The sequence below is a fragment of the Bos taurus genome, chromosome 17, assembly GCF_002263795.3.
Source record: "Bos taurus isolate L1 Dominette 01449 registration number 42190680 breed Hereford chromosome 17, ARS-UCD2.0, whole genome shotgun sequence".
In the NCBI taxonomy this organism is placed as follows: domain Eukaryota; kingdom Metazoa; phylum Chordata; class Mammalia; order Artiodactyla; family Bovidae; genus Bos; species Bos taurus.
The window spans coordinates 68259102-68286616 of NC_037344.1; the positions used below are offsets into that span (position 1 = coordinate 68259102).

Consider the following 27515-nt stretch of genomic DNA (forward strand, 5'->3'; position numbering starts at 1 on the left):
TAGAGCCTAGGGGCGGAGCGAGGACGAAGGGGCGGGGCAAGACGGTAGGCGATGGGCGGAGCGACAGCAAGGGGAGGAGCGCAGACGGCGGGCGAGGGGGCGGGGCGAATACGGGGGCGTGTCCCACCGTCCGGCTCCACCCCCGCCGCCGGCGCGCCCGCCCCGCCTACCCGATCCGATCCCCCGCTCCCCCGCCCCCCGGGCAGCCGCGGCGGTCGAGCGCGGGGAGGGAGGGGAGAGCGGGTCACGACGTTGCCGGGGCGGGGATAACCCCTCACGTGGAGCAGATGAAAGGGCCGCGGCGCGACGGCCGTGGGAGCCCAGCCGAGCCTGCGACCCACAAAGCCGCCGCCGCCGCCGCGATGGGGCTGTGAGGCGTCCGCCCGCGCTCGGTCCTCCGCCGGCCCGCGACTATGCCCGGCCGCGCCCGCCCTCCGCGCCCTCCCGCCGCAGGACCATGAGGCCGCGCTCGGGCGGGCGCCCAGGGGCCCCGGGCCGCCGCCGCCGCCGCCTCCGCTGCCGCCCCCGCGGCCCCCGCCTGCCGCCGCCGCCGCCGCTGCCGCTGCTGCTCGGGCTGTTGCTCGCGGCCGCGGGGCCCGGCACGGCGCGGGCCAAGGAGACGGCGTTCGTGGAGGTGGTGCTGTTCGAGTCGAGCCCGAGCGGCGACTACACCACCTACACCACCGGCCTCACTGGCCGCTTCTCGCGGGCCGGGGCCACGCTCAGCGCGGAGGGCGAAATCGTGCAGGTAGCTGCCCGCCGCCCGGGCCCCGCGCCGCTGCCGCCACAAGATGGCTCCGGGGGCTGCGCCCGCCGACCCCGCCGCGGGCTGGCGGGCGGGCGGGCGGGAGGGGCGGTGAGGAGGCCGGCGGCATCCCTCTCAAGCGGGCGGGCGGGCGGGAGGGACGCGGCCTCCAGGGCGCCGCCGTGGGGGGGCGAGCGCACGTGGGGCTCGGCCTCCCGTGGGTCCCAGGAGCGGGAGGGGAGACCCCGGGTCCGGGCGCCCACGCTGAGGCAGCCCCCTCAGGCTGTCGGGGCGCTCGCTTTTACCTCAGGTGGAAGTCCCGGGAACTACCTGTTGAGTGCCAACTTCGGCGAGACAAGTGATGAAGGATGGGGAGGCTCGTTCCAAGTCGCAGGCTGTGCCCTCCAACCCGTGCAGGTTCTTTGAGGGAGCAGCCAGGCTTGTCCGAGGGTCTCCCCCTGGAACCTGCCGCCAGCCTCACCTGGGCGCCCACAATCCCGGGGCGCTGGACCAGCAGCCGCAGGAGGAGAGGCAGCGGGAGCTGGCGGAGGAGTGGGGATCGCGGGTGCCCCGGAGTGGCCGGAGCAGCAGCCCTCGCTGCGTGCCTCAGATTACAGAGAGAGTAGGAGGGAGGCAGCCTGCCCGCTCCTCGGCCAAGGACTGGTGCAGAGGGCCTGCACCTCGGGAGAAGGGTCGCTCACTGACAGGGCCTCCACCTTGCTCCGAATGAAAGGGGTGTGCATTCCAAAGGAACCTGGCGGAGTGGGGCGGCGGGGAGGTGGGGTGGAGAGCGAGCTTTCAGCAGAACCCCTCTGTGCGGAGGAGGGACTCTGAGCCCAAGCCTCTGCAGATGGTGAACTGGGTAGATGCCTTTCTGCTTCCTTGGCTGTGATTTTATCAACTTAGTAGACAGCCAGCGCACTTAACCAGGGTGAATATGCGTGCCTGGGATGGGAGTGATTTGAAATGGTTGGCTTGTCTTTCAACCTTTTGCGGGTGAGGGGATGGCTGCAGGGGCTCCAAGCTTTGAGGCCTTGTGCTCTTTACTCTTGGATAAGTTATGAATGAAGAGCGGGGGACTGAATGGAATTAACTGCAAGCAGCCTTTCATTTCCCCTCCCCTGGTGCAGACTGAAAACTCTGCAGGGTTAGGGCAGGGGGCAGTGCGGCTTGGCCCTTAGAGGTGTGTCCTTAGGTCCCCGTCTCAGACTTCTGCAGGACAGATGGAAGGGGGAAAACACAGGTTGTCTGAGTTCTGTGACTACACGTATGTTAAAAGCTTTTGGACTTTTTAGGGGGATAATGTTATAGTCTTTAATTTATAAGCTTTAGAGACCACGGTCTGCTGAAGATTCCTGCAGCCTTTCTTTCAGTTGCAGCCTTCAAGCACAGTTTGAATCTTAATGCCTGCTCCTGTGACTTCTTGTTTCTCTTTGAGGCTTTCACTGTGGCCTGATGCCTGTAGAAAATGTTTGATTTACAGCTTTCTAAGAGAAAAGATGTTTTAATCATGGCACTTCACTTTTTGAAGGAGACTTTTGAAGTTTGCGATTTTTATCTGCAGTGTTTTAACTTGTACTTTCTCCCTGGTAGGTTGTCTGGCGAGCTATCCATTATGAGTAGTGCAGTGCTTTGGAGATAATCTTGGGTTCGCCATTTAATACAAAATTAGCAGTTTAAACACACCATTTGTAACTATTTTATCCTTGCGAGTGGGGAGATACTGTGTGAATTTGGCAGAAGGAATCTATTCTCTTTTGAAAGTTTTTGAAGTGCTTATCTAACTCCTTTGTAGTCCATTAGCCTTGCCAAAAAAAAAAGTCAACAACTGCTAAGTAAAGAAAAATGACTTAAATGGTATTTAATAAGTTTACCTGTTAAGCAATCACTAATAAGTGTCCTAATTCCCTTATAACTGCAGTAACACTGGTGAGTTTGTCTGAGTAGTCACTTCTTAGTGTTCTCTACATCTTTGATAACTTTATTGTGAGGCCTGCTTGCTGAACCTGTGTGCACAGAAGGAGCTCGGCGTGGCTCCCAGGGCTGTGTGTACCGAGGCTGGCATGCTTTCATTAGTTCTTGGAATACTCCTGAGTGGAGGAACTAGCGTGGCCCCTGTCAGCCCCCAAGAAAGTTTTTGTAAGGGAAACTGATGTTTTAGGGCTGCCGAGAGAGAGAATGTCACCTTTTGCTTGAGAATGTAGAAGAAACAACTTGGCTGTTTCTTCAGCTTCAGATTAATCAGATTTTCTAAGTGCCCTTGTTGAACTTTTCAAGCCTCCTTCTATTTACTATCTTAAAAAAAAAAAACAAAAACTCTTGCGTAATTTGCTATTTAATATTTTATGGTCTTCAGAACGGAGTTTATTTTCCTTTAACTAAACCTAAATCATAGCACTTACAGCACTAGTTTTGTTGCCGTGGGATTCTGTAGCACTGTTTTTCATGCTTTAGCGGAGAAAAGAACCTGTCTGAGAGACTCTTTCCTTTAAGAATTCTAAGATAGGAAATTGGTTTGTATCACTGATTCCCACCCCCCCTGTATTGTATGCAATGAAAGTATGTGTCTGTGTCTGTTTATAGAGTAGATGCCTTATTACAGTCTGGTTTGCCCAGATACCTCTAATTAGAATACCTGTTCATTCATCTGCATGGGTTGGGGTAGGAGGAGGCCTGGTAAAGAAGGGTGTGTGCGTGTGTGTGTGTTGTGTGTGTGTGTGTGTGTGTGAAAGAGAGAGGAGAGTGAGAAAGACAGAGAGAGAGAGAGAGAGGGAAATTCAAATCTTGAGATTAGTCACTAAGAGTGTTGATTCTCTCCTTGTGCATTTTAGGCTTAAATAACTTTCCCAAGGTCATCACTGTGCTCTGAAAGAAGAGAGATCCTTTTTCCTTTTTTTTTTTTTTTGACATCTTCGTCTGTGAAAGTTGTGGAAACAATATGTGGCTATGAAGTGCTGTTCACTACTTTAGTATTTTATTTATTCATGCAGGATTACAGCCCGTCTGTTTGTAAGTGTCAAGCATACAGTGTGAACGCTGGAGGAAGTAATTACACTTCTCCTTTAGTTCTGAAGTGTGGAACTTTAAAGGGTTCTTAGATGTATTGATACATATTTCATCTTTGAACCAATTTGTTGCTATTAATGAGATCATTATCTGAAACTTTCAGACTTTGGCTGTTCAGCTCACATGGTTAGTGATGTTAAATAAAGACCCAATTAAACCTGGCTAGTGGTATGTGAATTGGTTAAGCAAACAAAGAAAATTTGCATAGCTAGAGGTGAAAGATTGTTTTAAATGGAAATGTATTTTTCTCCCCCTTGAAGTCAAATATTTAGAAACGCTTGAGAAATTCATTTGTAGGAGAAATCTGAATGGTAGGTTTTGTGTAACTTTAAAATCGGCCTCTGGATCCTGGATTAAGTGTTGAATGGTCTTAAAAACAGAGCTTGCTGAGAACATTTAAGAACTAAGCCAGTGCCTTTAGCCACGAGGGCTGGGAGGAGAGCTGAGTGGTGGGTCAGAAAGGCTTGAGTGAGGTCCTTAAATAGCCAATGTTAACTAAGGGTATCAGAGAGAATAATTTTAGGAAACTAATTCCTCTGCCTTGTCTCCCTGTCAGTGTGTTTCTGCAGTTTAGCATTTGATCAAACACTTTCTTTTCATCTCCATTTTAAGTTAACAGGCCTGCCTCTCTAAAAATTGACTTGACCTAATAGAACAATTGCGTGCTGACAGCTGACCTGGATTTACACAAAAAGGGATCGCTGACTGTCTTGTCAGAAGGGCCTTCATAGGTTAAAACCAAGCATTTGATTTAGGGGAAGACATCAGGGCTGTGTTTTGTGACCTCGTGAATTCTTTAGGAGCTCTTACTTTCTGTCTCGTTCCCTGAGATGCCATGGGAGTTACTAATACAGCTCTGAATGGAGATGAAGGTGGGAGTGAGGATAAGTGTGCAGCCTGTGAACTAGAGGGTGATGCTGGCTTCTCTTTAGGAGCATTTCTTTTGTATAGGGCACCATGCCAAGCTCGTCATGTGTTTGCTCATCTACGTCTTTAACATGGAACCAACAACTGTTGTTGACCCATTTGACAGATGAGGAAACTGAGGCTGAGAAAGGCTATTTGACTTTTGCAACCTCACATAGGTAGCAAATGATAAAACTTGGGTTGAAACCCAGGTCTGTCTGGCTCCTTTGTTCCTATTACCGTTAAATAAATAGGAGTTGGTTGGTTAGGTCCTGACGTTTGTTCAAGTCTAATTTTTCATAGTCTAGAATAGGGGTTCTTAACCTGAGGGTCACAGACTTCCATAGATGGCCTGTGAACCCCTGAAATTATGCATACAATCCCATGTATGTGCACTTTTATTTTCCTGAGAAGATGTGTAATTTTCCCCCATCCATCCCTGGGGATTTGAAGGCAGTGATGTGCGGCTCAGGCTAGCAGGAGTCCTTGAGAAGCCTACAGGTTTATGTGTCTCTGTCGAGCGTGTTCACTTGATGGATTTCTACTCAAGCCCTGTTCTGTACCACATACTGTATTGTTGTTCCTTTAGATCTGTGTGAATAAATGATAATTGCTCCTGACTGGGTCTCCACACACAGTGGAGCCCTTAGTTCTGAAGGCATCCTTTATCTCTAATGGATTAATTTCTCTCCAGTTCACCTATCTGTAGTAGTGAAATGCATTATCCTTGGGAGAAATGGAAAGACAGTCACTCCAAGAATTTTCTGCATTTAATATTGAATCACTGTGTTGTATACCTGGAACTAACATAATGTTTTTGGTCAATTATACTTCAATTAAAAAAAGAATTTTCTGCGTTTAGATGGTGACAGGCAGGAAGATGAGGCTCTGAATGCAGAGTGTGGGAGTGTGGACTGCAGGTGTATGTCTTTTCAGCGTTCACTGGGAATGAAGCAGAGCATCCGTTGATGTTGAGACGCCTTGAGAGCAGCCCCTCACTGCTTGCCTCTCCGTGGCCCTGGGCACAGGCCTGTTTGTTTCTGCTCGTCCCTGGTCCCCAGTGCCTGCTGCTTATCAGACACCCAGTATTCAGTGAATGAATGATGGATTCAGGGTGGACCATCTTACGAGAATTGATGAGAACCGCTTCATATGCTTTGGCTAATACATTCTGGGATCAGCTTTCCTTTTTGGTGGTTGTTTGCAGAAACTTGCTTGATTAGATGGAAAGAATGGCTCTGGTTGGAACCACTGCTGTTGTCATCCCGGGCTGTGAGACAGTGACACACGTGTGTCTGCATGTGTGCTCAGGGGTAGGGTATCTGGCGTCGTGAAGGTCTGAAGACATTCTTTTCATGATAACACCCTGATTATTGAGAGAGGCCTAATGTGGACAGCTGTTAGAGATGGACAGACACATGAAGAACAGTTCATGGCCAGGCCCTAATGTCCCTGGGCGTAACTGTAAAAGTTTGGTATTCAGGATTATCATTACCCTGAATATTATGTCATATGAAAACTTTGCTTTTTGATGGCATTGCACAGGTCTGGAGAATGCGGATTCACAGTTCACGACAAAAAGGACGTTTAAATCCATTTCAATAATCTGAAGACCCAGACTCAGCCCTTTAATGTGTTAGATGAGGAAGGAGGCTGAGGTCCAGAGAAGTGAAGGGGGTTGGTCCATAGAAGTGAGTGAGGTTGAGATAACCCTGGAGAACTGTCTGGGTCTCCCAGCTCCCGGGTGTGGGCCTTTCTGTCGTCCTCAGCTGGACCTTGGCCGAGTGTGCCAGGGAGAGCCCCCTTGGAAGCGAGCTTAGTGATCAGGTGTCTGACTGGGGAAAGCCAGGTCTCGTAAAGCTGCACCCCGCGTGTAAGTGGCTGCTTTTCTCCTTTAATTTAGAGTTTTCAGTCTTCCTCTGTCAGAGCTCTTAAAAATAGGTGGTCGTGATCCCGTGTTTCCTGCACGCCAGGCACTGGGTACAGCACCTGAACTCAGTGGATGAGGGAAATGGGATGGCCCAGGTGTTCAGATGAGGAAACTAAGCCCAGAGAGCTAAGGTCACGCGTGGAAGATGCTGAGCAGGTCAGTTGCAGGGCTCAGATTAAAACCCAGCTCTGTGTGATTCCCAGCCATTTCTGTTTTCACAAGCCTGCTTCACTTGGCACTTTCTTCTGCTTGGGATGAGATTATGGCAACTGATGGTGGAATTTAGAGTCAGTATAAACCCAGAGTGGGGGACCAAGAGAGGAGCCGGTAACTTCAAGTGAGAAGACCCTCTGCCCTTAGAGACTTCTCTCCTTCTTCCTTCCTTCCCCTTTTCTCTTCCTTTTTTCAATCACACAGTCTCATTCTACCTTGTTTTTTTTCATGAAGAGCTGATCCGCCAAGGTTGGGAAGAGGGGCCAGTGACTTGAAGTGCACCGCTGTCGCTCGATGGCATGTCCATTGTTTTCTGGCTTCGGGGAACTCGGAATGGCCGTGGCGCTCTGGCATTTAAAGAGATCTCTGAAGTGAGACACACCTCCTTCCTGTAGCTGGCTTTTCAGAGCCCTTTCACAGCCTGTGTGGCTTTCCCCAAAGAGGCCCCGTCCTGTGTTCATCGCTTTTCTTCCTTTATTTACACAATCTGCGCGTTCCCCTGTGATCTGAAATTTGATTTCAAAGATGGTCACAACCTGAAGCTGTGGCTTCCCTCTGCTCATCCTGTCCTCCTGGCGGTTAAGACCTCCCGTGGGTCTGCATTCCTGCAGTGGGCCAGCGTTCACCGCTGCTTTCTGTGCCCCCGACCCTGTGCGGGGCGAGGCAGCAGGTGGGCACGAGGGAGGCGTGGGCCCTGCCCGCAGGCGGCAGAGTGGAGGGGGCGGGCGGCGTGCTGACCACAGGCCCTCTCCGGGAGGACACAGCTGTGCGAAACCAGGGGTGCACCTGGCCCAGGGGTGACAAGTGGGCCTGGGCAGCCCATTCTGAAGAAGCACGTCTGCGTAATGACACAGTACGTGGATTTGTGCCTTTTGGCCCTTTCCTGCTCATTTTTTTGTTTGTTTTGTTTTTACCTACCTTTGAGGTTAAAAGCTGATAACCCCTCTGCAGAGAGGTGCCTTTATACCTGCCAAACAGGATGGGGAGACCGTAAAGAGTAGAGGGTCTTTGTTCCATCTGCCGCTTGAATGAGATGTTTGAAATTCTGACTTTGAGCGGCTCTGTTGACTCACTATAGTGTGAAGAGAATGAGGTCAGCCGGCCTGTTGTGGTTCAAGGGAGAGCGTTTTATTTTTATTACCCTTCAGATGTGTGGTAAGACTTGACATTAACCCCATTCTCGCCCCAGCAGCCAGTGTGATATGGTTGTTTAGAAATTCAGTGTGTAGAGTCAATTTGGTGAAGACAGACTCTGATGATTCTAGAAGTTTCACAGGGAAATGTATGTTGGAATGGGAGCTTCTGGTCTCCTGGTACAGAAGCTGCTGCATTTTTAAAATAAGAGAGTTAAGAGTGGTGCTCGATCAGGTGCATGTAACCCTTCAGTGCTGTAAGAGTTTAAACTTGATTTTTTCTTTTCACTTAAACCGAGTGCGCTAACTTGTCAGCAGGCGTTTCTTGAGTTCCTGCTGTGGATACAGCCTAGAGAAGAAGCAGCCTTGTGCACCCACCGCACAGTTTGTGGTTTGCAGGTGTCATGTTCATGGTCTCTCCATGCACAGTGGGCCGTTGAATTATCTGCACTTCACAGAGGAAACCGAGGCAGAGGGTGTAAGTAAGCTTCTCAGGGCCACAGAGCTGGGATCGAGCTTGGGTCACTTGAAGACAAACCTCGAGACCCGCTTGCTTGAGGACCTGGGTGTACTTAGATACGGTTTGGGCAAAAAGGCTAGGATAGATTCATTTTACATTACCTCTCATCAGGGCCAACATTTCCGTTTAAAAAACCAGATCATCTGTAATTTATTCTTTAATTATAAAAATCATACATGTTTATTGTCGAATACTTGGAAAATAAAGAAAAGTATGAAAAAGAAAATCAGTCCCACTGCCTCCACGTAACCTCTGTTAACCTTTTGTGGTTTGGGATAGCTTTCCTTTCCTTTTTTTTTTTTCCTATGCACTCAGATTTTTAAGAAAATTGGAAAAAACACTATATAGTGTTAACGACCCTTTGTGTACCTTAAGTATTTCCCTCTTACTAATAAATATTCCAAAACGCTTTTAGTGTCTTGTTTTCCGTTATTATAAGTGCTGCTGTGGGGAGCTTTTTTTCTCTATCTCTTGACTACCTTCGCAGCCTCAGGTTCTAGGATCGGGACGCCTGTGTGGAGAGGTATAAATACTTTCCCTGGTCCTGTCATGTGTGGTCAGTGCCCCCTGCAAAAGAGCAGGGCTGGTTTATATTCCCCAGCCAGGCTGGCATTCGTGTTTCCACGCACCCCTGCTCACAATGGGTAGTTTCTTAAAAAACAAAACAAACATACCCATTGAGGGCAGGAGGAGAAGGGGACCACAGAGGATGGGATGGTTGGATGGCATCACTGACTCAGTGGACATGAGTTTGAGTAAGCTCCGGGAGATTGTGAAGGACAGGGAAGCCTGGCATGCTGCAGTCCATGGGGTCGCAAAGAGTCGGACATGACTGAGCAACTGAACAGCAACCCATTGAAAACCAACTTCACAAGAGTGAAAGCTTGTGTATTCCTGTGTGTGTGTTAGTTGCTCAGTCATGTCCGACTCTTTGCGACCCCGTGGACCGCAGCCCACCAGGCTCCTCTGTCCATGGAATTCTCCAGGCAAGAATACTGAAGTGGGTTGCCTTTTCCTTCTCCAGGGAATCTTCCCCATCCAGGAATTGAACCCAGGTCTCCTGCATTACAGGCAGATTCTTTACCACCTGAGCCCCAGGGAAGCCCCGTGTATTCCTGTGACTTAGTAAGTGGTAGAATACTGGCTTTCCCCCTCTGCCTCGAGGATCTGAGTTGCGACTGTCAGCATCAAAAGGAAGGTGCCTGGCGTGGTATCTGGGTCCCTCACTGGCGGGTGTGTCTGAGCCCGATCCAGGAGCAGGCGCCCTAGGGCTCTGGGCAGGGACGCAGCGTCTGGCCGGGCAGATGGCCACGCTCCGAGGCCTAGAGAAGACCTCACGGAAGGGACTGCCTTGTGGTGGGCACGCCCGGTGGCAGCAGATTGTGGCCCAGGAGGGTGCTGCTGCCTGGGGTGTTCTCTGCCCCGCCTCTCTCCCTGTCCCCTCATTCAGAGCGGCGCTGCTGTCAGCGTGTGGAAGGCAGGGGTGCCTTAGAGCGGAGCTCCAGACTGTCAGGGCGCCCTAAACAGCAGGCCCACGGGCGGAAAACGGCTTCCTGCTGTTTCGTTTGATCCCTGTTAAAAATCTAGAAGTTTTACATAAAAATCTGGAGCTTTGGCTCTTCTCGAAACACGAAAAGATCTGGCAGTGTAGGGTCCACATTCCCACGTGGCGACAGCCTGCTCCAGTGAGACAGCAGCTGCCCTCTTCAGATGGGGCGCAGGCCCCTGTTTACAAGCTTCCCCTGCATTGCAGCGGGTTGCCGCACTCACGGGTAACGATCCAGCGCCTACCAGCACCTGGGGCCCCCGTGGGCAGTGGTGTTTGCCATCCTTTCTCTTGCTGGAAGTTTTGGAGCCTAAAGCTTTTAAGTTGCACTTGGCAAGTCTCTGTTGTCTTTCCCCTGCCATCTGTGTGTCAGACGGCCAGGCCGTTAGTGACTTCATGACACTTCACTGCACCCTCTGAGCCTCAAGTTCTGCTACTGGGGAGGGCCGCGGTGGCCCTGGCATGACCAGAGCATTCTTGTGTGTTGCTGCTGTTTTTGGCTGCCCCGCGTGGCATGAGGGCTCTTAGTTCCCTGACCAGGGGTTGAACCTGCACCCCCTGCAGTAGAGCACAGAGTCTTAGCCACTGGACCACAAGGGATGTCCCCCCCCCGACCAACCAGAGTATTCTCGGTTGACAGGGTGCTTCTGTTCCCTGGAGCCATTTGGTGCGTGCCTTCATCACCATCTTTGTCCCTTCTCTCTTTCTGCTCCTTGGTTTTTTTTTGACTATGAGAGCTCCTGTTTGAACCAGAGGGCACCCTGGAATGCCATGGCCCCGATCTCCTTTTACAGCTAGGGTGCTGTGGGCAAGGGCCTCGAGCCTTTGGTGGCAGGAGGAGCTGGGGTTAGAACTCGGGTCTCATTGTTCCAGGTGCTGGTCTCCCTGGAGCAGCATCCTTCTCTGATGCTCGGGTTCCAGCAAATTTTCCACGCGCTTTTAGGGCAACCCCCCCCCCCCCCCACCGAACTTTCACCCGTATTCCTGGTTTCATCCTCCCAGCTCAGAGCGCCTTCCCTGGATTCTGCCCAGAGGGCCATCTGCCATTCAGGTTGTCCCAGCTGCCAAGGCTTGTCCCACACTTGACGTCGAAGGCGTTTCTTTGTACCTAATTTTACTTACGCGCCTTCGACATTTGTGTGTTCAGCACCTTTATGCGATTTTTGGAACCACCACTGGGTACCCGGAGGCTTGGCATCATTTCAGAAAGTGCCTCAGTCTTGGAGTAGGTGGTAGGCAGGCGGCTAATGGCATGTAAAGAATGTTGCAAGCGTGACTTGCAAAGCCCTTTGCAAAATGTAAATCGAGGTAGCTTGTGGCCAAGTCAGAGGAAACAGTGCCCTTGCTCCCTCCCTGCTGACCTTGCCCCTTCGCGTCAGCAGATGCCGCCTCAGCATTTCCCTGCCTCCGTCTGCCTCCCCCAGCAGCTCTTCCCCTCCGCTTCATCTTTCCCAAGTAACCGCTGATCTTGTCATTCCCTCCATCAGAGTCTTTCCCGTTGTTTGCTGAGCGCAGAGCCGGCCTGGGACGCAGGCCTGTGTCCTGGGTGTTCCTGCTTTTATTTCCCAAATGGGTCCTGGGCTTCCCTCGCTCTGAGACTTTCCGCAGGGGTGCATTTCTGCGGCTCGCACCTTCCCGACCCCCACCTTTGCCCCCTAGTCCACTTTCTCTTCTCCCCAGAGCTTTCACCTGTGGTTAGACTTCCAGCCATTCCCGTCAGGCATTCCCAAGTTCTGCTGGTGGGTTCCTTCTACCCAAGCACTCTATTTTTCACTTCTCAGCTGATCTTCCATACCTTACTATTTCTTTTTCCCCACAAAGTAACGGCTCCCAGCAGAGAAGGCTTGTGACTTCCTCATCCCCCCTGTTGCCGTGCAGTAAAGCTCTTAAAAATTTACTGAACTGAAATTCTTCTAGATCATGATACTTAGGGATATGGTAGAGGTGGAGGTGTTAGTGGAGCCCAAAAATAAATAAATAAATAAAAGACTTGGCTTTTTGAGGGAGAGCTTTCTGTGATTGGAGAAACCGTTCACAAGACGTGGGTGTGTCCTAGGGCTATTCCAAATAGTTGGGATGGACCAGACTCTCAAAGTAATTTCCCCTCGCTTCTGTTCTCTGGGCCTGGAAAAAGGACGTGGGATAAAGCCATAGCACCATCTAACTCCTTCCCGGCTGGCGAGGCTGCCTGGGTGCAGTGTTCGGAGCATGCTGGACAAGAGACATCTCAGCCTAGACTTTTAGGGAGTATGTTTCTTTTAAAAAATGTGCCATATTTTGGTGTCACTTAGAAAGCTGGTGTTTGGGGAAATGGTTAAGAATTATCTGAAGCCCCCGAAGGACCCATTCTTACGTTTGCACTGAGCTGTTTTGTCAACTCCCTGATCCCCGCACACCGCCCCACCTCTGGCCTTGGAAGTTCTGGCTGAGGCTGTGTTTAGATGCTGGATGGAAAGCAGTTCCATTTCACTTTTCAAAATTTATTTGTTAATTTTTGGTTTCACTGTGTCTTTGTTGCTGTACACAGGCTTCTCCACTTGGGGTGAGCGGGGGCTACTCTCTAGCTGTGGTGTGCACACTTCTCATTGCTGTGGCTTCTTTTCTTGAAAAATACTTTCTTTATTGATTCACTTTGGCTGTGCTGGGTCTCATTGCTGCATGGGCTTTTCCCTAGCTGCGGGGAGTGGGGGCCCCTCTCCAGTCTCGGTGTTGGGCTTCTCCTTGGGGCGGCCTCTCTTGCTGTGGAGCACAGACCCTAGAGCACGTGGGGCTTGCAGCTCCCGGGCTCTAGAGCACAGACTCAGTAGCCGTGGCCCGTGGGCTCAGCTGCTCTGAGGCATGTGGGATCTTTCTGGACCAGGGCTCGAACCTGTGTCTCCTGCATTGGCAGGCGGACTCTACCACTGAGCCACCAGGGAAGCCCCTGCTCTGGCTTCTCTCGTTGCGGAGCCTGGGCTCTAGAATGCAGGCTCAGTAGTGGCGGCCCACGGGCTTAGTTGCTCCGTGGCACGTGGAATCTTCCCAGACTAGGGATCGAACCCATGGTCCCTGCATTGGCAGGTGGACTCCTATCCACTGTCCCAGCAGGGAAGTCCGGGAAGCAGTTTTAAAGGATGACAGTAGTACTCCAGAGAGACCAGCAGGGACTACTTCCCTGGTGGTCTACTGGCTGACTCCGTGCTCCCAATGCAGGGGGCCAGGTTCAATCCCTGGTCAGGGAGCTGGATCCCACATGCTGCTGCAATGAAGATAAAGATCGTGAGTGCCACAACCAAGACCCAGCACAGCCGAATAATAAATGCACAAAAATAGATGTCAAAGAGGCCAGCAGACTACGAGTGGAAGGAATTAAGAGTTTCAGTTTAAAGAACGTGATTTTCTAGTCTTTAAGCGGCCCACCGTACACATTTGGGAATTATTAAGTTATTGCTTTGTTGTGTACATGTTGGCATGTTGAGGTTTTTCGGTTATTTATTGTTTTTTGTGAAACAGTGGCTATGATATGGGTGCTGGGACCTTCAGAAATAGTTCAGAGTCGGTGGGCTGCCATCTGTGGGGTCGCACAGAGTTGGACATGACTGAAGTGACTTAGCATAGCATATCTGTGATGTGTTATATTTCACTTGTACTGGAGGCTAGTCACACCTTTTCACGGCATGTCTCCTCCAGAAATGTTCCAAGGCCCCTCAGGTAAGCGTCAGCCTCCCCCAGGGAGTTAAGTGAGCAGCCAGCGTGTAGTTCTGGAGCTTTGGTGTTACTGGGTTTAAATCTCTAGGACGCACACAAACTGCTTGGCATTAAACGTGCCGTCTGGGTGATTCAGGGCCCAGTGGCAGCGGTAATTTTTGCATTTCCTGACTCTTGTGTTTAAATTTGCAGTCTCAACATTGCATCACCATAGGTTTTCACATTTAATGAATATTTATGTGGAGCCGAGTTCTATACGAATGCGGTGGTTTCTGACTTGATTATAGCTCGCTGCGTGCTGTGGCCAGGAGTGCCCTACAGACAACAGAGCTGGCACACGCCTCAGCACGCCAGGCCCTGGCGGATGTGGTTAGGGACCACAGTGACTGGTGCTCTGGTTGCCATGCCAACCTTGCTTTTGGAAGGGGGAGGCTCTGAAACAGCAGTGGGATGGGGGGTAAGAATAGTTTCGAATATTCCAAGTGGAATGATTCCCTGTTACGTGCTCCTACGAGAAGATGTAGGAAACCCTAGAATTCTTACTGCATGCTCAGGTAACAGTAGTTAATTTTCTTAATTATGCAAGCCTGTTTTAATTGCCCCCTTGCAAACTTGTCAAAGTTCAGGTATGAGTGTCTTCCCTCCTTGTATATGTGTGCGCGCACATGTGTATTTGTATGCTCAGTTGTGTCCAACTCTTTGCAACTCCATGGACTGTAGCCTACCAGGCTCCTCTGCCCATGGGATTCTCCAGGCAAGAATACTGGAGTGGGTTGCCATTTCCTTCTCCAGGGGATCTTCTCGACCCAGGGATCAAACCCGTTTCTCCTGCCATGGCAGGCAGATTCTTTACCGTCTGAGCCACCTGGGAAGTCCGTCTACCCTACTTGCTGCAGGGTAAATAGGGACTCTTCAGTCTCTAAAAATTTACAGATCCCCCCCTCCCACCTCCTGCCAACATCTCTTGCCCTCTGGTATCTCTGATCCAATGGGGGTGATGGAGGGAGGGAAAGGGAAAGAACATGAGGCGGATGGATAAGGGACTCCCCCTCCCCGAGTTCCTCATCCTCATTCCTCCCTGCTCCCCATTTCAGGAAGGCTTATCCTCTCCCCTCTCTGATCCTGTATATTCAGCAGAGACCATGGTGGCAGGTGCCACCCCCCTGCCCAGAAGTGGGATCTCAGGATGTCCAGCTCTCAAGGTTGGGCGTTCAGAGCTGGGGCAGGGAGAGGAGCGGTCTCTGCCACGCAGCCCTGGGATGCTGTCTGCCCCTTTGCAAATGGCATTCCACGGAATTGATTCTGTGGCGCTTGGTGTGTGTGGTGAAACATCCGGAAGGGGCTTGATCAGGCCCAGTAAGCTTGATGGGAGGTCCCGATGGTAGAATGGGATGGGGCGCCAGGGCACCGTCCTCGGAACGAGCGCCCCTCTGCAGGGGGAGACCCGAGTCCCTCAAGGCCGGGCTGGGGCAGCGTCAACAGCTCAGGTGGCCTCGTGGTTAGAGGGCCGGCCCCCACCCCTCTGAATGGAGACTTACTGCTGCAGAAGGGGATGTGACCACACGTGTCATCATCGCTCAGTGACTCAGGGTCGCCTGTATGACTCTCCAGTGGACTGCTCTTGTCTTCAGGGCAGGGCTGGGGGCTCGACCTTTTGACATTTACCCACTCTGACTCACAGTGTCCCTTTGTATGAATGAGGGAAAGCTGCCCCTTCCTCAAGATACCTGGCGTTTCTTTGCCCTAACGTGGATCCAACAGTGCCCCCTGGAGTTGTGCAGTCGTGAGGCACCTGTCTGTAAATTCGCTCCCTCCTCCCCAACAAGGCTTCTCTCTCCGCAAATGCGATTTGCGCCTGCCTGCCTTCTGTAGTCCATTCCTAGAAAACCAGGGAGCCACGTTTGTCAGAATTGAGTGTAAAGTTAGGAAACAAGATCCCAAGGTGAGTCAGGAGTTTAGTACAGGGATTTTTAACCTCTGCTTGTCTGCTGTTTTGCTTTGGGCTGCCTGGAGTGGGGTCCTCAGGCCTTGGGTGTGTTCAGTTAAACAGAGAGGCCTTCCGTGGAGCAGAAATGGCACCGCATTTTATGGGAGAAGATACACATGCCTTCCTAGGAACCAACTTAAAAAATTACCTTTCGGCCTCTCTCCTGATTTGGGTATGAGTGCTCTTCGGTTCTGTGTTATAACCTTGAGCCAGCCTATTTCAGGAGTTGGGACGGCCGGGTCTTGAGGCATTGGTGTGGCTGTTAGCCGTAGTTAGCACCTTTGCTACGCAGGACTTGTCGGCTTCCTTAAACTGTATGCAAATGTTGGTGGTTCTGGATTTCCTTTGCTGATGTGAGAGGCAGCAGAGCAGACTGCCTAGGCTTGGACCCGACCCTGCCAGTTACCTGCTGTAGAAAGGTGACCATGCCTCTCTGGGTCTCAGTTTCCTCACCTGTAAAACGGAGTTGAGTTACAACATGCACTTCGCTCTAGTGATGAAAGGATGATGATGAAGAAAGCAATGTGCATACTTGCATAATGTTCCTCACATATACTAACACTCATGGTGTCGTTCCCGCGCGGCTGAAGCTTTTTATTCTGAAGTCATCGTTGATCAAGGTTAAAGAATCCAGAGATGCTAGTCATCAACAGGAGACATGACCATACTGTAGGAATCATTTCCCAACACGCTCGGTGCCTGACCGTTTGCACCCGTGGCTCTTCTGTCCTGGGAGTGTCTGCGAGGGGCCGGGGCGTTCAATGCCTCACGGATCCCCGGGGCCCTCTTTCAGCCTGTGTCCTGGGGGATGGGAGAAGCTCTGCTGCAGCTCCATCTGCTCAAGGCTGGCCCTACAGCTCGGTCACCATCCAGGCTCCGAGCTCGGTCACTTGGGCCTGTGTTCACACACACACACCCACAGGCCTGCGTATGTGTGAACTTCAAGTCCAGTGCACAGGAAGCGAGGCTTCTAGACCAGCCTGCCCCTTGTCCCTGAGGCCACTCGGCCTGCCTGCGGGCACGGCTGCTCCGCAGGGAAGCAGGGTGGTGGCTGGCTGCTCTGGATCCAGCCAGGGCCCGTGGGGTGTTGTGATGCGCTCAGGCTGTGCTCTTGAGGCCTATTATATGGGACCTGAGGCAGACACAAGTGACTTCCATGATTGGTTCGGTCCGGTGTGCGATTATGCCAAAGCAAATACTTCATTAATCTTAAGCCCCCAAGTTAGGCACTTGGATTTTTTTCTAAAAATGGGAATGACCAGAGTGCATTGTGGGCTTTTTTTTTTTTTTTAAATAACTCCCCCCATCCCCTTTGCCAAGACCGGGCAGTGCATTCCTCTCCTTGAATGGAGACGGTAGTTTCCACCTCGGCCTGCCCCCTTCTCCCACATTCCTGAGACAGGGTGATGGAAAGATGCCCTTTCTCTTCCGCGCAGGTGTGTTTTCTCTCTGCATTCTGCAAGAGGTACTGCTGCTTTCTACTTCAAGTCCAGAGAATCTTGTTCCTGAAAGGACCTGCTGTCCTGAGGGGGACTTCACGAATGGGGGAATTCTTTAGGATCCTGACTCTGAATGTGTGTTGGGAAACTGCTGGGTGACTGGGGGGCTCGGCTCTCATTTCTCGCAAGGCATGCGAGCGGGGTTAGGACATGAAGAAGGGCTTAGGTGAAGGGCCCGCTCACAGGGCAGGAAGAACGAATTTGGTATTAGGAGGTGAGCTCTCCTTACCTGGTCGGGGGTGCGGGGGGTAGGGTGGGGGAAAGCAGGCTCTAAATAAGCAGGCAACCTAACCTCACCTTGAAAACGATTCTGGGCCGGCCTCCTCCCTTCCTTTCCCTCGGCCTCTGCCGGGGACCTGGTGGGATTTACCAGCTTTGAAGTCCTAAGGTGCTATTTTAATACTTTTCTTTTACACTGCAGGTTTCGAGACTGATTTAACTAGATTCTGGAGGGAGCTCACTTTACAGCATTCTTAGGAGCTCGGACAATCTTGAAAGAGTTAAACTCTAATTAGCTCATTCCTAAGGTATTTAATGCCCTTATTAAAACTCAACTGCTCGTTCACTTTTTTCTTTAGTGAATCAGATTTCTCGAGGAGCTGAGCCCTCGCTCCTCAGATCACAGGCTCACATGTTGAAGCTGGCAGAGCGCTGGAGGCTAGTTCCTATCTGTGTGACAGCATTTTTAATTTAACAGGACCGCCTTTGATGTTTCCAAATATTTATAGGCAGCTTTAGATCATTTCAGTGTGTGCTTTCTTTTTCTTTTCTTCTCTCTCTCTCTTTTTAAAAAAAAAAAAAACTGGAGCAAAAGTTCTCCCTCATGCAACAGCCTTCCTTTTATCCCGTTGGTTTATTTTTGTTTCCTTTGCAGCTTTAGCGAAGGCTCTCTGGGTGCATTCACACACACACACGGGCTGGACCCTTCCTTTTGCTTCTTTGGTAAAGACCACCTCTCTGTATCATCCTGCCCGCTTGACATTGCTTAGGGCACTTTTTTTCTGCTGTCCCTTGACTTTCTAGAAGCTGAGATTTTTTTTTTTCCTTCTTGATTTGGCTCAGGAATCTGCTCTCTGGCTGACCTGAGGGCTTTCAGATCCACGCGGAGACCTGGGCAATGTGTGTGGAGGTGTCTCTTTATGGATGACCAGACTCCGCCTGTGCATCTTGACCGGGCCCCAGCACGTTCTGATTTATGATGTAACTCTGGCAAGGACCGTCGTAGCTGGGGCAGGAAACACAGAGACAGAACCCTGTCCTGATCTCTGCAGGCCTGCTCCATTTGGCTTTGCTGGACTTCCTGGCCGAAAGTAATAGAGAACCTTTAGACCTCAGGCTCGGGAATGGGAAAAACAGAGCTGCGACGGAGATTTGTTAAACCATTAAGGAAAAGGAAAAGGAAACTTGGTACCAATCAAATCCAGTGACAAGACAGAGGACAGTGGTTTCTCCCAGGCTGGACTCTGGGTAAACATTCTGCTTGTGAAACTACCCAAGGGATTACCTCTCGGCCGCTGTCCATTAACCTGGCCTGGAACCTTGCATGGCTGGCTCCACCACCCCTGGCTCTGCCCCCTCCTGCACGGGAGGCTTTGGGGGCTGAAGGTCACATAGGTGGTTGGTGAAATATTTGAATCAATGAAAGAATACCACGGTAGAGACTGCCCTTGGGGCTTTACACTGTTGGTCCCACTGGATCCCCAGGATGCTTCCGAGTGGTAGGAGGTTCCATCCCTGTGTCACTGGGTGGCACCAAGGTGCAGGGAGGTTTAATGCAACTAGTGACTGGAGAAGCTGGCCCGCAGCTCAGGACTGTGTTTCCAGCCTCGCCGTAAGGTGGTTTGAGGCCCGTAAACCCTACGGTGGTCTGCTCGCCTCTTACAGGTCGTGATGGCCGCCAGCTGCATGCCAAGAGTTTGGAGCTGACCAGGCTCGTGCCGAGCACGGCCCGGGAGTCGGGCCAGCATGTGCATCCCAGCTTTGCCACTGCCAGGCCATGACCTTGGCCAGGTCATCAGCCTCCCTGAACTTCTGCCTCCCCATCTCTCACCCGGGACAGGATAGCTCATACCTCCAGAGGATCGTGAGCTAATTCATGTAAAGCATACAGTAAGTGCCTAATACACGTTAGCACCCTGGCTTTGCTGCTGGAGTCCACAGTCCTGCTGGAAGGACAGTCAGGCGGAGCAGGTGACTGTGGTGGACGCAGCAGAGATGTCCTAGTGCTCAGGAGGCACCCAGGATGGAGTCCCAGGCGTGGGTTTCTGCCTTCTCTCACTCAGCACCTGCGGATTGAGTGCCCTGTGCTAAGGAAGCGTCCCCTCCCCCTCCTGAAATTTCCCTTTCCCTTGGGGGAGCTTGAGTTAAAATGTTAATTGCCACCTGGAGAAAGGTTTCCTGAAGTCATTTTCACATGAAACCCCAAAGTGCCGAACGGGGGCATTTGACAGTTTATCTCCTATGGCTCTGTGTTATCCGTCAACTGTTATTTTAACCTCATCTAATTTTCTCCCTAATTTTCCTGGTCTCTCACACACGAGAACTGCACCGTCCTTGCGAATGTACCGGCGCACCGTCCTTGCGAATGTACCGGCGACTCGACGAGGGAGCAGGTGGTGATCCTTTTGTTCCTCACGGAGCCCAGATGGTGGCCGTGCCTTCTCATGGTCTGGTTCCATGGGGATTTGTTGATAAGGGTTTGCTTTGATTTGGTTTTCCAACCCAGCGCCATATTCAGATTTGATTACCGGCACTCTGTAACTCTTTTCTCTGCTTCATTTCATTGTCTCTGTAAACACAAGTCCCATTCTTCACCTCCCCGCCCTTCTGCCAGGAGCAAGGATGGTGGGGCGGGATAACTTTTGCGTGGTCCAGAGTGGGTGGTTCATAGCTTTCATTTGTTGAGTTGATTGATAACAAGTTTAATAAGATGTGTTACATATTTTTAACAAAAAAGCATAATCGAACAAATGATACAGCTGGAAGGAGGTTGCTATTCTCTTCTGTATACTTTAACCCAGATTAATTAAGCCTCTTTCCTAAAACAGATTTCGGGTCATTTTGGTGCCTTTTTCGTTGAGTTAGCAAGCTTTCAGTGGGAGGCGGGTGTTTTGTAAATACACCAGCGGACCATGAAAATAGTGTTAATTTTCTACTTGGCTCCATTTGAAGATACCCACCAGGGTGGGTCACTCTGCTCAGCACAGCAGGGGGCCCTGCTTTCTTTAAATAGTAGACGAGCTTCCCATCAAAGTAGCTTCCATGCAGCTAAGTCAGCAACCGGTTGAAAGGAGAGTTTGGAAGAAGGGTGAATGAGAGGAGGCGGCATACGACTGAAATGTGCTGCCGGTCAGCTCCGTAGTGTCCATGAGAATTGAGCGAAGCCCAGGTTTCTCTCCAAAGAACCCCTGCTCCCTTACCTTCCCTTGGGCATCTCGGTGGTGTCCTTCTGTCCTTGGGCCCCGGTGCTCGTCAGCAACAGACAAGGATGAAGCAGCAGTGTCTGAAAGCACACCTCCCAGTAGCATTGGGGAGCGTGCAAGGTTATTCTGGAGAGAAGTGGGCATCACTGGCAAACCTGGACAGAAGGAAGTGCAGGGAGGTTGAGTTAGTGCCCCTGCGGCTGAACACGGCAGTGTCGGTGTTTCCTGGTGATACTCATGGACCATCCACGTGCCCCCTGCCCCGTGGGGCGTGTCCTGCCCCCACTCTGGCTGTCGAAACGAGGAGCAAAACCCAGTGCGCGTCACACCCCTTCCTCTGGCTCAGCTGGCCCGATTGTGTGGTCAGTAGGATGCTGTGTGGTTTTGCTCAGAAGGTTTTTATCAGAAGGGAAAGTCCGCACTGATAACACAGTGACAGGACCTGTGCTTGCAGTCTGGGTGTTTGTAATTGGGGATTAGAGCTGTCTGGGTGGGGAGCAGAGAGGAAGGTGATGGTCCAGCAGGAACCGCGGGTTCTCAGGCCAGGCCTAGCGTCTCTCTTGGGCTTGTCAGGCCTGCTGCCTACAGGAGCTCTTTTGGTTTCGAACCACTTTCCAGAACTCCAAAGCCCTGCCCGGTCTTAAGTCTCTGTGGAAACTTGCGCTCTGGGGATGGGCAGCCCCTGGGAGCTGGCAGCCTCTAGTGTGGCTTGGCTGTCCTGGGGGCTTCCTGTTGGCCTCGCTCACCGCCCTGCCATGGACTCTGCCTCCCGTCCAGGACGGTGTTCACTTGTACTGATTTTCTTAGAAAATAAACTAAAATTTGCTCTTGCTGGTAGGGGACGGTTCTGTAAATCAGGTCCATAGGCTTGTGTTCCTGGAAATAAATGTTCAGTGAAAAGAAGAAAGGGACTCCTTCTGGCCCATGTCTCTTCCTCATTTACGCAACGAGTTTGATGAAATCTGGTTTGTGCCCGGGAGCCTCAGTTTCTCCGTTAGACCCCGGGTCTGAAACGGAGTGAGAAGAGAGGTGAGGTGACGCGGCACTGTCTCTGTGGGTTCGGGCGGCCCCAGTCTCTCACCGCGGGCTGTGTTCTGTGTTCTTGGGCACGGCGGTGTTTAAGGGTGTGTCCGGCCATGTTTGTGCCCTCTTTCCTGGAGCGGTTTGATGGATGTGGGCCTGACATCTTCCCGGTAGTGTGCACAGAACCACTGCGGGCCTCCTTCTGAGTGACCGGGGCCGGGGTGAGGGGGTGCTTCTGGGCCAGCGAGAAAGCCAGACTGTGCCCCCAAGATGGTGACAGGGCTGGAGTGAGTACTGCAAGCCCCGGGCTGCGGGAAAGTGCCTAGCATTGCTGCGAAGCTCTTGGGGGCTCACCTCCAGCTGGGTTCTTAAAGAAGGCCAGCACTTGGATCTCAGGGGGTGGGTGGGGGACATTCCTTGCTGAGACCCAGGGCAGGGTCGGCCTCCGACAGGGCTTTTCCAAGCTTGTGGGGGTCACAAGTAGACCAGGAGGCCCCATGGCGTGTGGAGCGTGCTGGTGGCAAGTTGAGGCACTGCTTGGAGACGGAACTCCCAACCTCCTCCCCTACCTGTCACATGAGTGAGACCCCAGGGGAGCCAGCCCCTCTGAGCCTCAGCGCCTACATCCGTGAACTGGGCGTGGGGGCCAGGTGAGATTCTCGGGGGCTCAGATCTGTGTGCCCAGGGGTGGGACAGGAGCAGGAAAGGGGAGAGCCGCCCAAGCTGGAGAACCAGGGAGGAAATGAACTTTAGAGGGCAAGCAAGGGATGGATCGGGGGCGGCAGGGGGTTGGGTGGGGGGTGGTGGTTTGAATGCCAGTGAAGGTGTTTGACTCTTTTTGCTGATGGGGGCCACGGTTCCATGCGGTCAGGAGGTCCCTGTGCACGGCTGGATTTTTGATAACATGACCTCCCCCCTGCTCCAGGCTCCCTAGCCAGCAGCAGGGTTTGTAATCACAGCCACCCAGAGGCTCAGTTGGGGGCTGTGCTCTCCTTTCCCGAGGAGAACAGCCTGGAATGTAAGGGAGTAAGTGACATTCGAGTGAAAACCTTGAATTCACTTTATTAAAGATAAATAAATTACATGCCAACTTTGGCCTTTAACTGTTATTAGTAACAAATTGCTCTCCACCCGTACCCTCAACCATTCATGACACCCTGGGGAAATTTGCTGTTGTGGCCCTTTTTTTCTGAGTGTTTTCTTTCTTTCTTTTTTTAATATACTATGAGTGCATAGAAACTTCTGGGGGAGCGATTCATCAGCGGCCTCTCAGGTTCTGCCCATAGCCCTTCAGCTGGGGCTCCATCTGTTGACAGTCCTGGGTTTCCCAAGAGCAACTCCGACGTCCGTTAGGATTAGGCAATCGAGTGACAGACAGGCTGGGTTTGGACATTTTTCTGGTTATTGACAGGCCTGACTGTGGCTTCTCCCACATGAATGAGGAATATATTTTTCTAAATCCAGCCACTGAGCCAAATGAGCCACACAAGGATAAACTCTGTTTGTTTACAAATTATGTAAGCAGAGGGCCTGACCAATAAATTCTTTTGGGCCAGAATTCCTAGCCCCTCTTCAAAGTTGTAATCAAACTAAACAAACACTTTCCACAGGAACTAACTCCCTCCTGAGAAGCAGGAGCATCTGTTCCTGGGAGGCCGTCGGCGGCTCTGGAATGTTTAAAGTAGAAATATGTAACCAAGGTGAAGCCTGTTCCAGGAGCTGTTGCTTGCTCTAGCCAGGACCAAAGCACATGTCAGCTTTTTAATTTAGGGCAAGAGGTGCAGAATGAACCAGGGCCAGTCCGGGTGGCATTCTCTCTAGAATGTTTAATTTTCTGTTTTCATCTTTCCTTGCCTCTCATAGTTTCAGCTCTTTTGTGACCTTTATTCCTTTCTGCTTAAGTCACTTTAAAAAAAAAAAAAGCTTGATCCTTATCTCTGAGCTATGCTGGATCACATCTGGGGATCAAGGAGCCCTCCTCCTCACCAAAGCACTCAATTACGGCTTCTCTGTCCCTAGGAAAGATGGCAGGTGCAGAGCACACGCTCCCGGGGAGGAAGACTGAGGCTGTCTTGCGTTTGTTGATCTTGGTCTTTACTGGCCGACTTGGTTTATTTTGGTTTGGGAATGTTGTGGGAGTTTAGGGCCTGTATTAAAACAGTGGTACCCTTTCTAAAGTCCAGTGCAGATTTCTCTGGATTAGGCCTCAAAGACGAGCTTTTCTCAAGGCACCTTCTGAAAGATACCCAGTCCTACAGAATGCTCTGGAAAGGGTTCCACCGTGAGCTAACTCTGAGAATGCTGTTTCTCATCATTCCATCTTGGAGACTTAGACTGCTCAGTAGTGAGTTAATGGCTCAGCAAAACCCCACTGAAAAGGAATTGAACTCTGTTCAAGCTGGCATTTCACGAGTATCCTTGATCCTACAGCTCTCTTTTTTCAAAGGCCCCAAGGTGCTGCGGAAACTCCACTCCAGCTGGCTGGCATGGGGTTGGTTTAGGGACCACGTTCACCCTGTCAGTGTCCTGTCGGATCACGAGCATGGAAGGCCAAGACTGTGTTGGTTTCCAACTTCCCACAGGGCCCTGGGACAGTCATTCCCCCCAAGAGCCGTCCGAGCGCCTCTCAGCTGTGATGGGCCCTTTTCTTCCATCTGGTCTTAGCAGGTTTGTGGTCTTCTCTGGACTTGGGTGATGGATGGGTTTGGGGTCAGAGTGTATAAAGAACCAAGAGACAGCACCTGTCTTTGAAGACTTTAAATTTCTACCAGCATGGGAAGACTCATGAGAGTTAAGCAGTGATACCTTCCAACCGGATAGGAGGCAATACCAGATCAAGCCCAGCACCAGGTCCAGGCAGCCTGTCCTCTGGGCGTTTGTCAGGGGCAGGAAGGAGCGAGAGTGTTGCAACCGAGTGAGCTGTGGGAGATAAGACAGAGGAGCGGGCTGGCAACTGAGACGTCCTGAATGACTCGCTGTTGGACTCGGCCCTGCGTTTGACCCACGTTCACGTGGAGCAGCCCCTCAGACTGGCCTGCGGTTGGCATGTCGGAGTTGGATGCAATGCGCGTTGGAAGGAGCCTCTGGAAGGAGCACTCTCTCGGCTCCTGGGCTGGGTTCACATCCTGGATTTGGGGTTGGCCACCCTCCCCAACTCCTGACCCTCAGGCTGTGAGTCTGGCGGCTGGGTTTTGGGGCCCAGCTTCCTTGAAGGCACTGGGCTGAGTAGGATGGACGTGCCTCTTTCAGGTTTGTCTACTTTGGTCATGGGAAGATTACATACGCTCTCCTGGCTCTGGTTGCCTGTAGGAAGAATGTAACACGAGCAGGGCTGAGCCGCTCTCCCCATGAGTGTGAAGAGGAGACTCCAGATGAGTTTAAACTCTTCTCCAACAATGTGTCACATTTCACAGAGTGTTGACTTAGGGCTTTTTTTTTCTTTTTTTTTTTAACTTTTTCAAGTGGGGTTGACCCTCCTGATGGAGACTGTCAGCAGTTGAGCTCTCTGTAGCCAGGGGCATCCCTCCCTTTGACTCAGTGGCTTCTGATGAGGTCCCAGCCTCTGCTATGGCCCTGAGGGTGGGACTCAGCCGCTGTTCAGCTCCCCGCCCCCAACACACACGCCCCTCAGGGAAGCAGCGTCTTTTTGCAGAGGTCCTGAAGTCAGAAGGTTCTTCCTTATACGGACCCAGACTCCATGCCTTGGTTCTGGTTTCTAGAGTATGTTAGCATTCTCGGGTTCCTGGAACAAAGCACCACAGACTAGGTGGCTCATGCGGCAGAAATCCGTCTTCTCATGGTTCTGAAGGCTCCACATCCAAGATCAAGGTGGCGGCAGGGCTGATTTCTTCAGAGGCCTTTCTCTTTGCCTCACAGACAGCCCACTGTCTTCTTCCTGCGTGCTCGCGTGGTCTTCCCTCCGTGATCAGCTCTGTCCAGATTTCTCCTTAAAGTGACACCAGTCGTACTGGATTAGAGCTCACCTTTAACCTGATCACCCCTTTAAAGGTCACACTCTGAGGTCCTGGGGTTTGGATTTCACTACGGAGATTTTGGGGAGATACAATTCAACCGTAACACGCAAAGCCACTAAGACATGACGGGTGGTCATGTCTTTGAAGGTGGTCATCACCCACCACCACCGAGGGAACCGGTAACACTGGTTTTCTCCTCGCTGAGCACCCTGGCTCTTTCCATTATTCTTCACATGAGATGGTTTTGAGATCCTTGACCATCTTGGGAGTCTTCTAGACTTGCTTCAGTTAGGAAGATACAACGTCGAGTACCCTGGACTGCTTGCTATATTCTAGATGGAATTAATTCTAATATCTCCTCCAGCAAATAGTTGTGATGACTTTTTTGGAAAAATTTTAAAAGCTGAAATTACACCTAAGTTTCAGTAGCAACTTTACTATATTTATCTTTAATCTTGCCTGAATTGGTCTGGCTGTTGACAAATGTACACGTGCGCACACACACAGCCCCTCACGAGAGCAGTGCTGACCATGAGTCTCCTTCTGACTCGGGCATCGATGTTGAGAGTTAAGTACTCAGGGTCCAATCTTATTCACCACTCTTGTCCTTCCTTATACTTCAGTTTTAGGAAAGCCAGTGGGGATAGTTATTTCAAAGGAGCAAATGAATGGAGAGATGTGTTTATTCTTTTGAAGTGTAATTGCTGTCTGGAGAGCCTTGAAGTAATTCAGTTACTTGAATATAACTCCTTTTAGGTACATACTCTTATGCCAAGTTCTAGTGTAATTAGAGTTAAGATTATAAGGTATCCTCTTCACTTGTGAAGACTGTTTTACTTCTTATTGTCCACATCTCTTCCACCAGAGATTAAGTGTCAAAAGGCCTATCTTTCTGTTTTGTTCTTTCTATCTTCAGCATGTGGCAGAGCGAAGTTTCAAGTTGTTGAATGACTAAACGAAGCCTCTGAATCATCTTGTGCTTATTTGATTGGGAGTGTCCTGTTGTGTCTCAGAGGCCCAAATGTAGCAGAAATGGCAGCTTGGGGTTCGGGGGTTATTCTGGCTGCTTCCTCTTTGGCCGCTTGGATCTTTCCACCAAGAGGCCACTCACACTTCTGCTCAGTAGTGGTTTGTAAATCCTAAGGGATGTTTCTCATCTTCTCCCTCCACTGTAGCCTCTTCAGATGGAGCTCAACACTCTTGGAGTTCCTTTCTTTGAAGACACTTTGACTGCAGCACCCAGGGTTTCCAAATTGGCTCTGAGATGCCCAGAACCTCGGCCCCACACAGCTGTTGGGCCCCCTCTGTTCTGGAGGCCCGATGACATTAAAAACACTAACTATTTATAGCATCCTTTTCAGTGTCAGGAAATTACAGGATGCTCTTGCCAGTGGGTCGGGACAAACACCCACCTGCCCGCCACTCTAGGGCTGCCCAGAAGCTGGCAGCCAGGTGGCGGGAGCAGAGGCCCACCTGGTGTGGTTGGGGCCTCCCGGGACGCCCTGGGGTTTCTAGTAGGACCTTGGAGATAGTGTGGGTAGGGGTAAAAACACAAGAGAGGCCAAGGTATGTAGACTCTTGAGAGCAGCCCTCGTTGCTCTACCTGCAGCCCCTAGGTGACTGTGTCTCGGGTGGTCGGTTCGGAGAAGCCCGCTAGGTTAGGTCTCTGGTGAGCAGGAGCGTGCCCAGCGCAGTGTCCAGGTCTGGAAGGAACCCTCGGATTCCAAGGCGGGCACTGAGGATGCTGGTTCTGGCTCTGGGTCCACACAGTCTCTGGAGGGTGAAGAATCTGGAGAGAATGGAGAGCTGATTGGGTCTGGGGTCTTAATCTTCCCTCCCCTGCCCCTTTGGAAGGCCTTCCAGG

General features: G+C 51.4%; 1 protein-coding gene across 1 annotated transcript in view; it reads left to right on the top strand.

Annotated features, from left to right (window-relative positions):
- The first annotated feature begins 276 nt into the window (after nucleotides 1–276).
- ZNRF3 (zinc and ring finger 3) overlaps nucleotides 277–27515 on the top strand; it is a 144929-nt gene continuing 117690 nt past the window's right edge. Inside the window, exon 1 of the mRNA XM_024977815.2 lies at nucleotides 277–748. Coding sequence (XP_024833583.1) covers nucleotides 458–748 — 291 coding nt within the window. The 5' untranslated portion in view covers nucleotides 277–457. The remainder of the gene's footprint in view (nucleotides 749–27515) is intronic.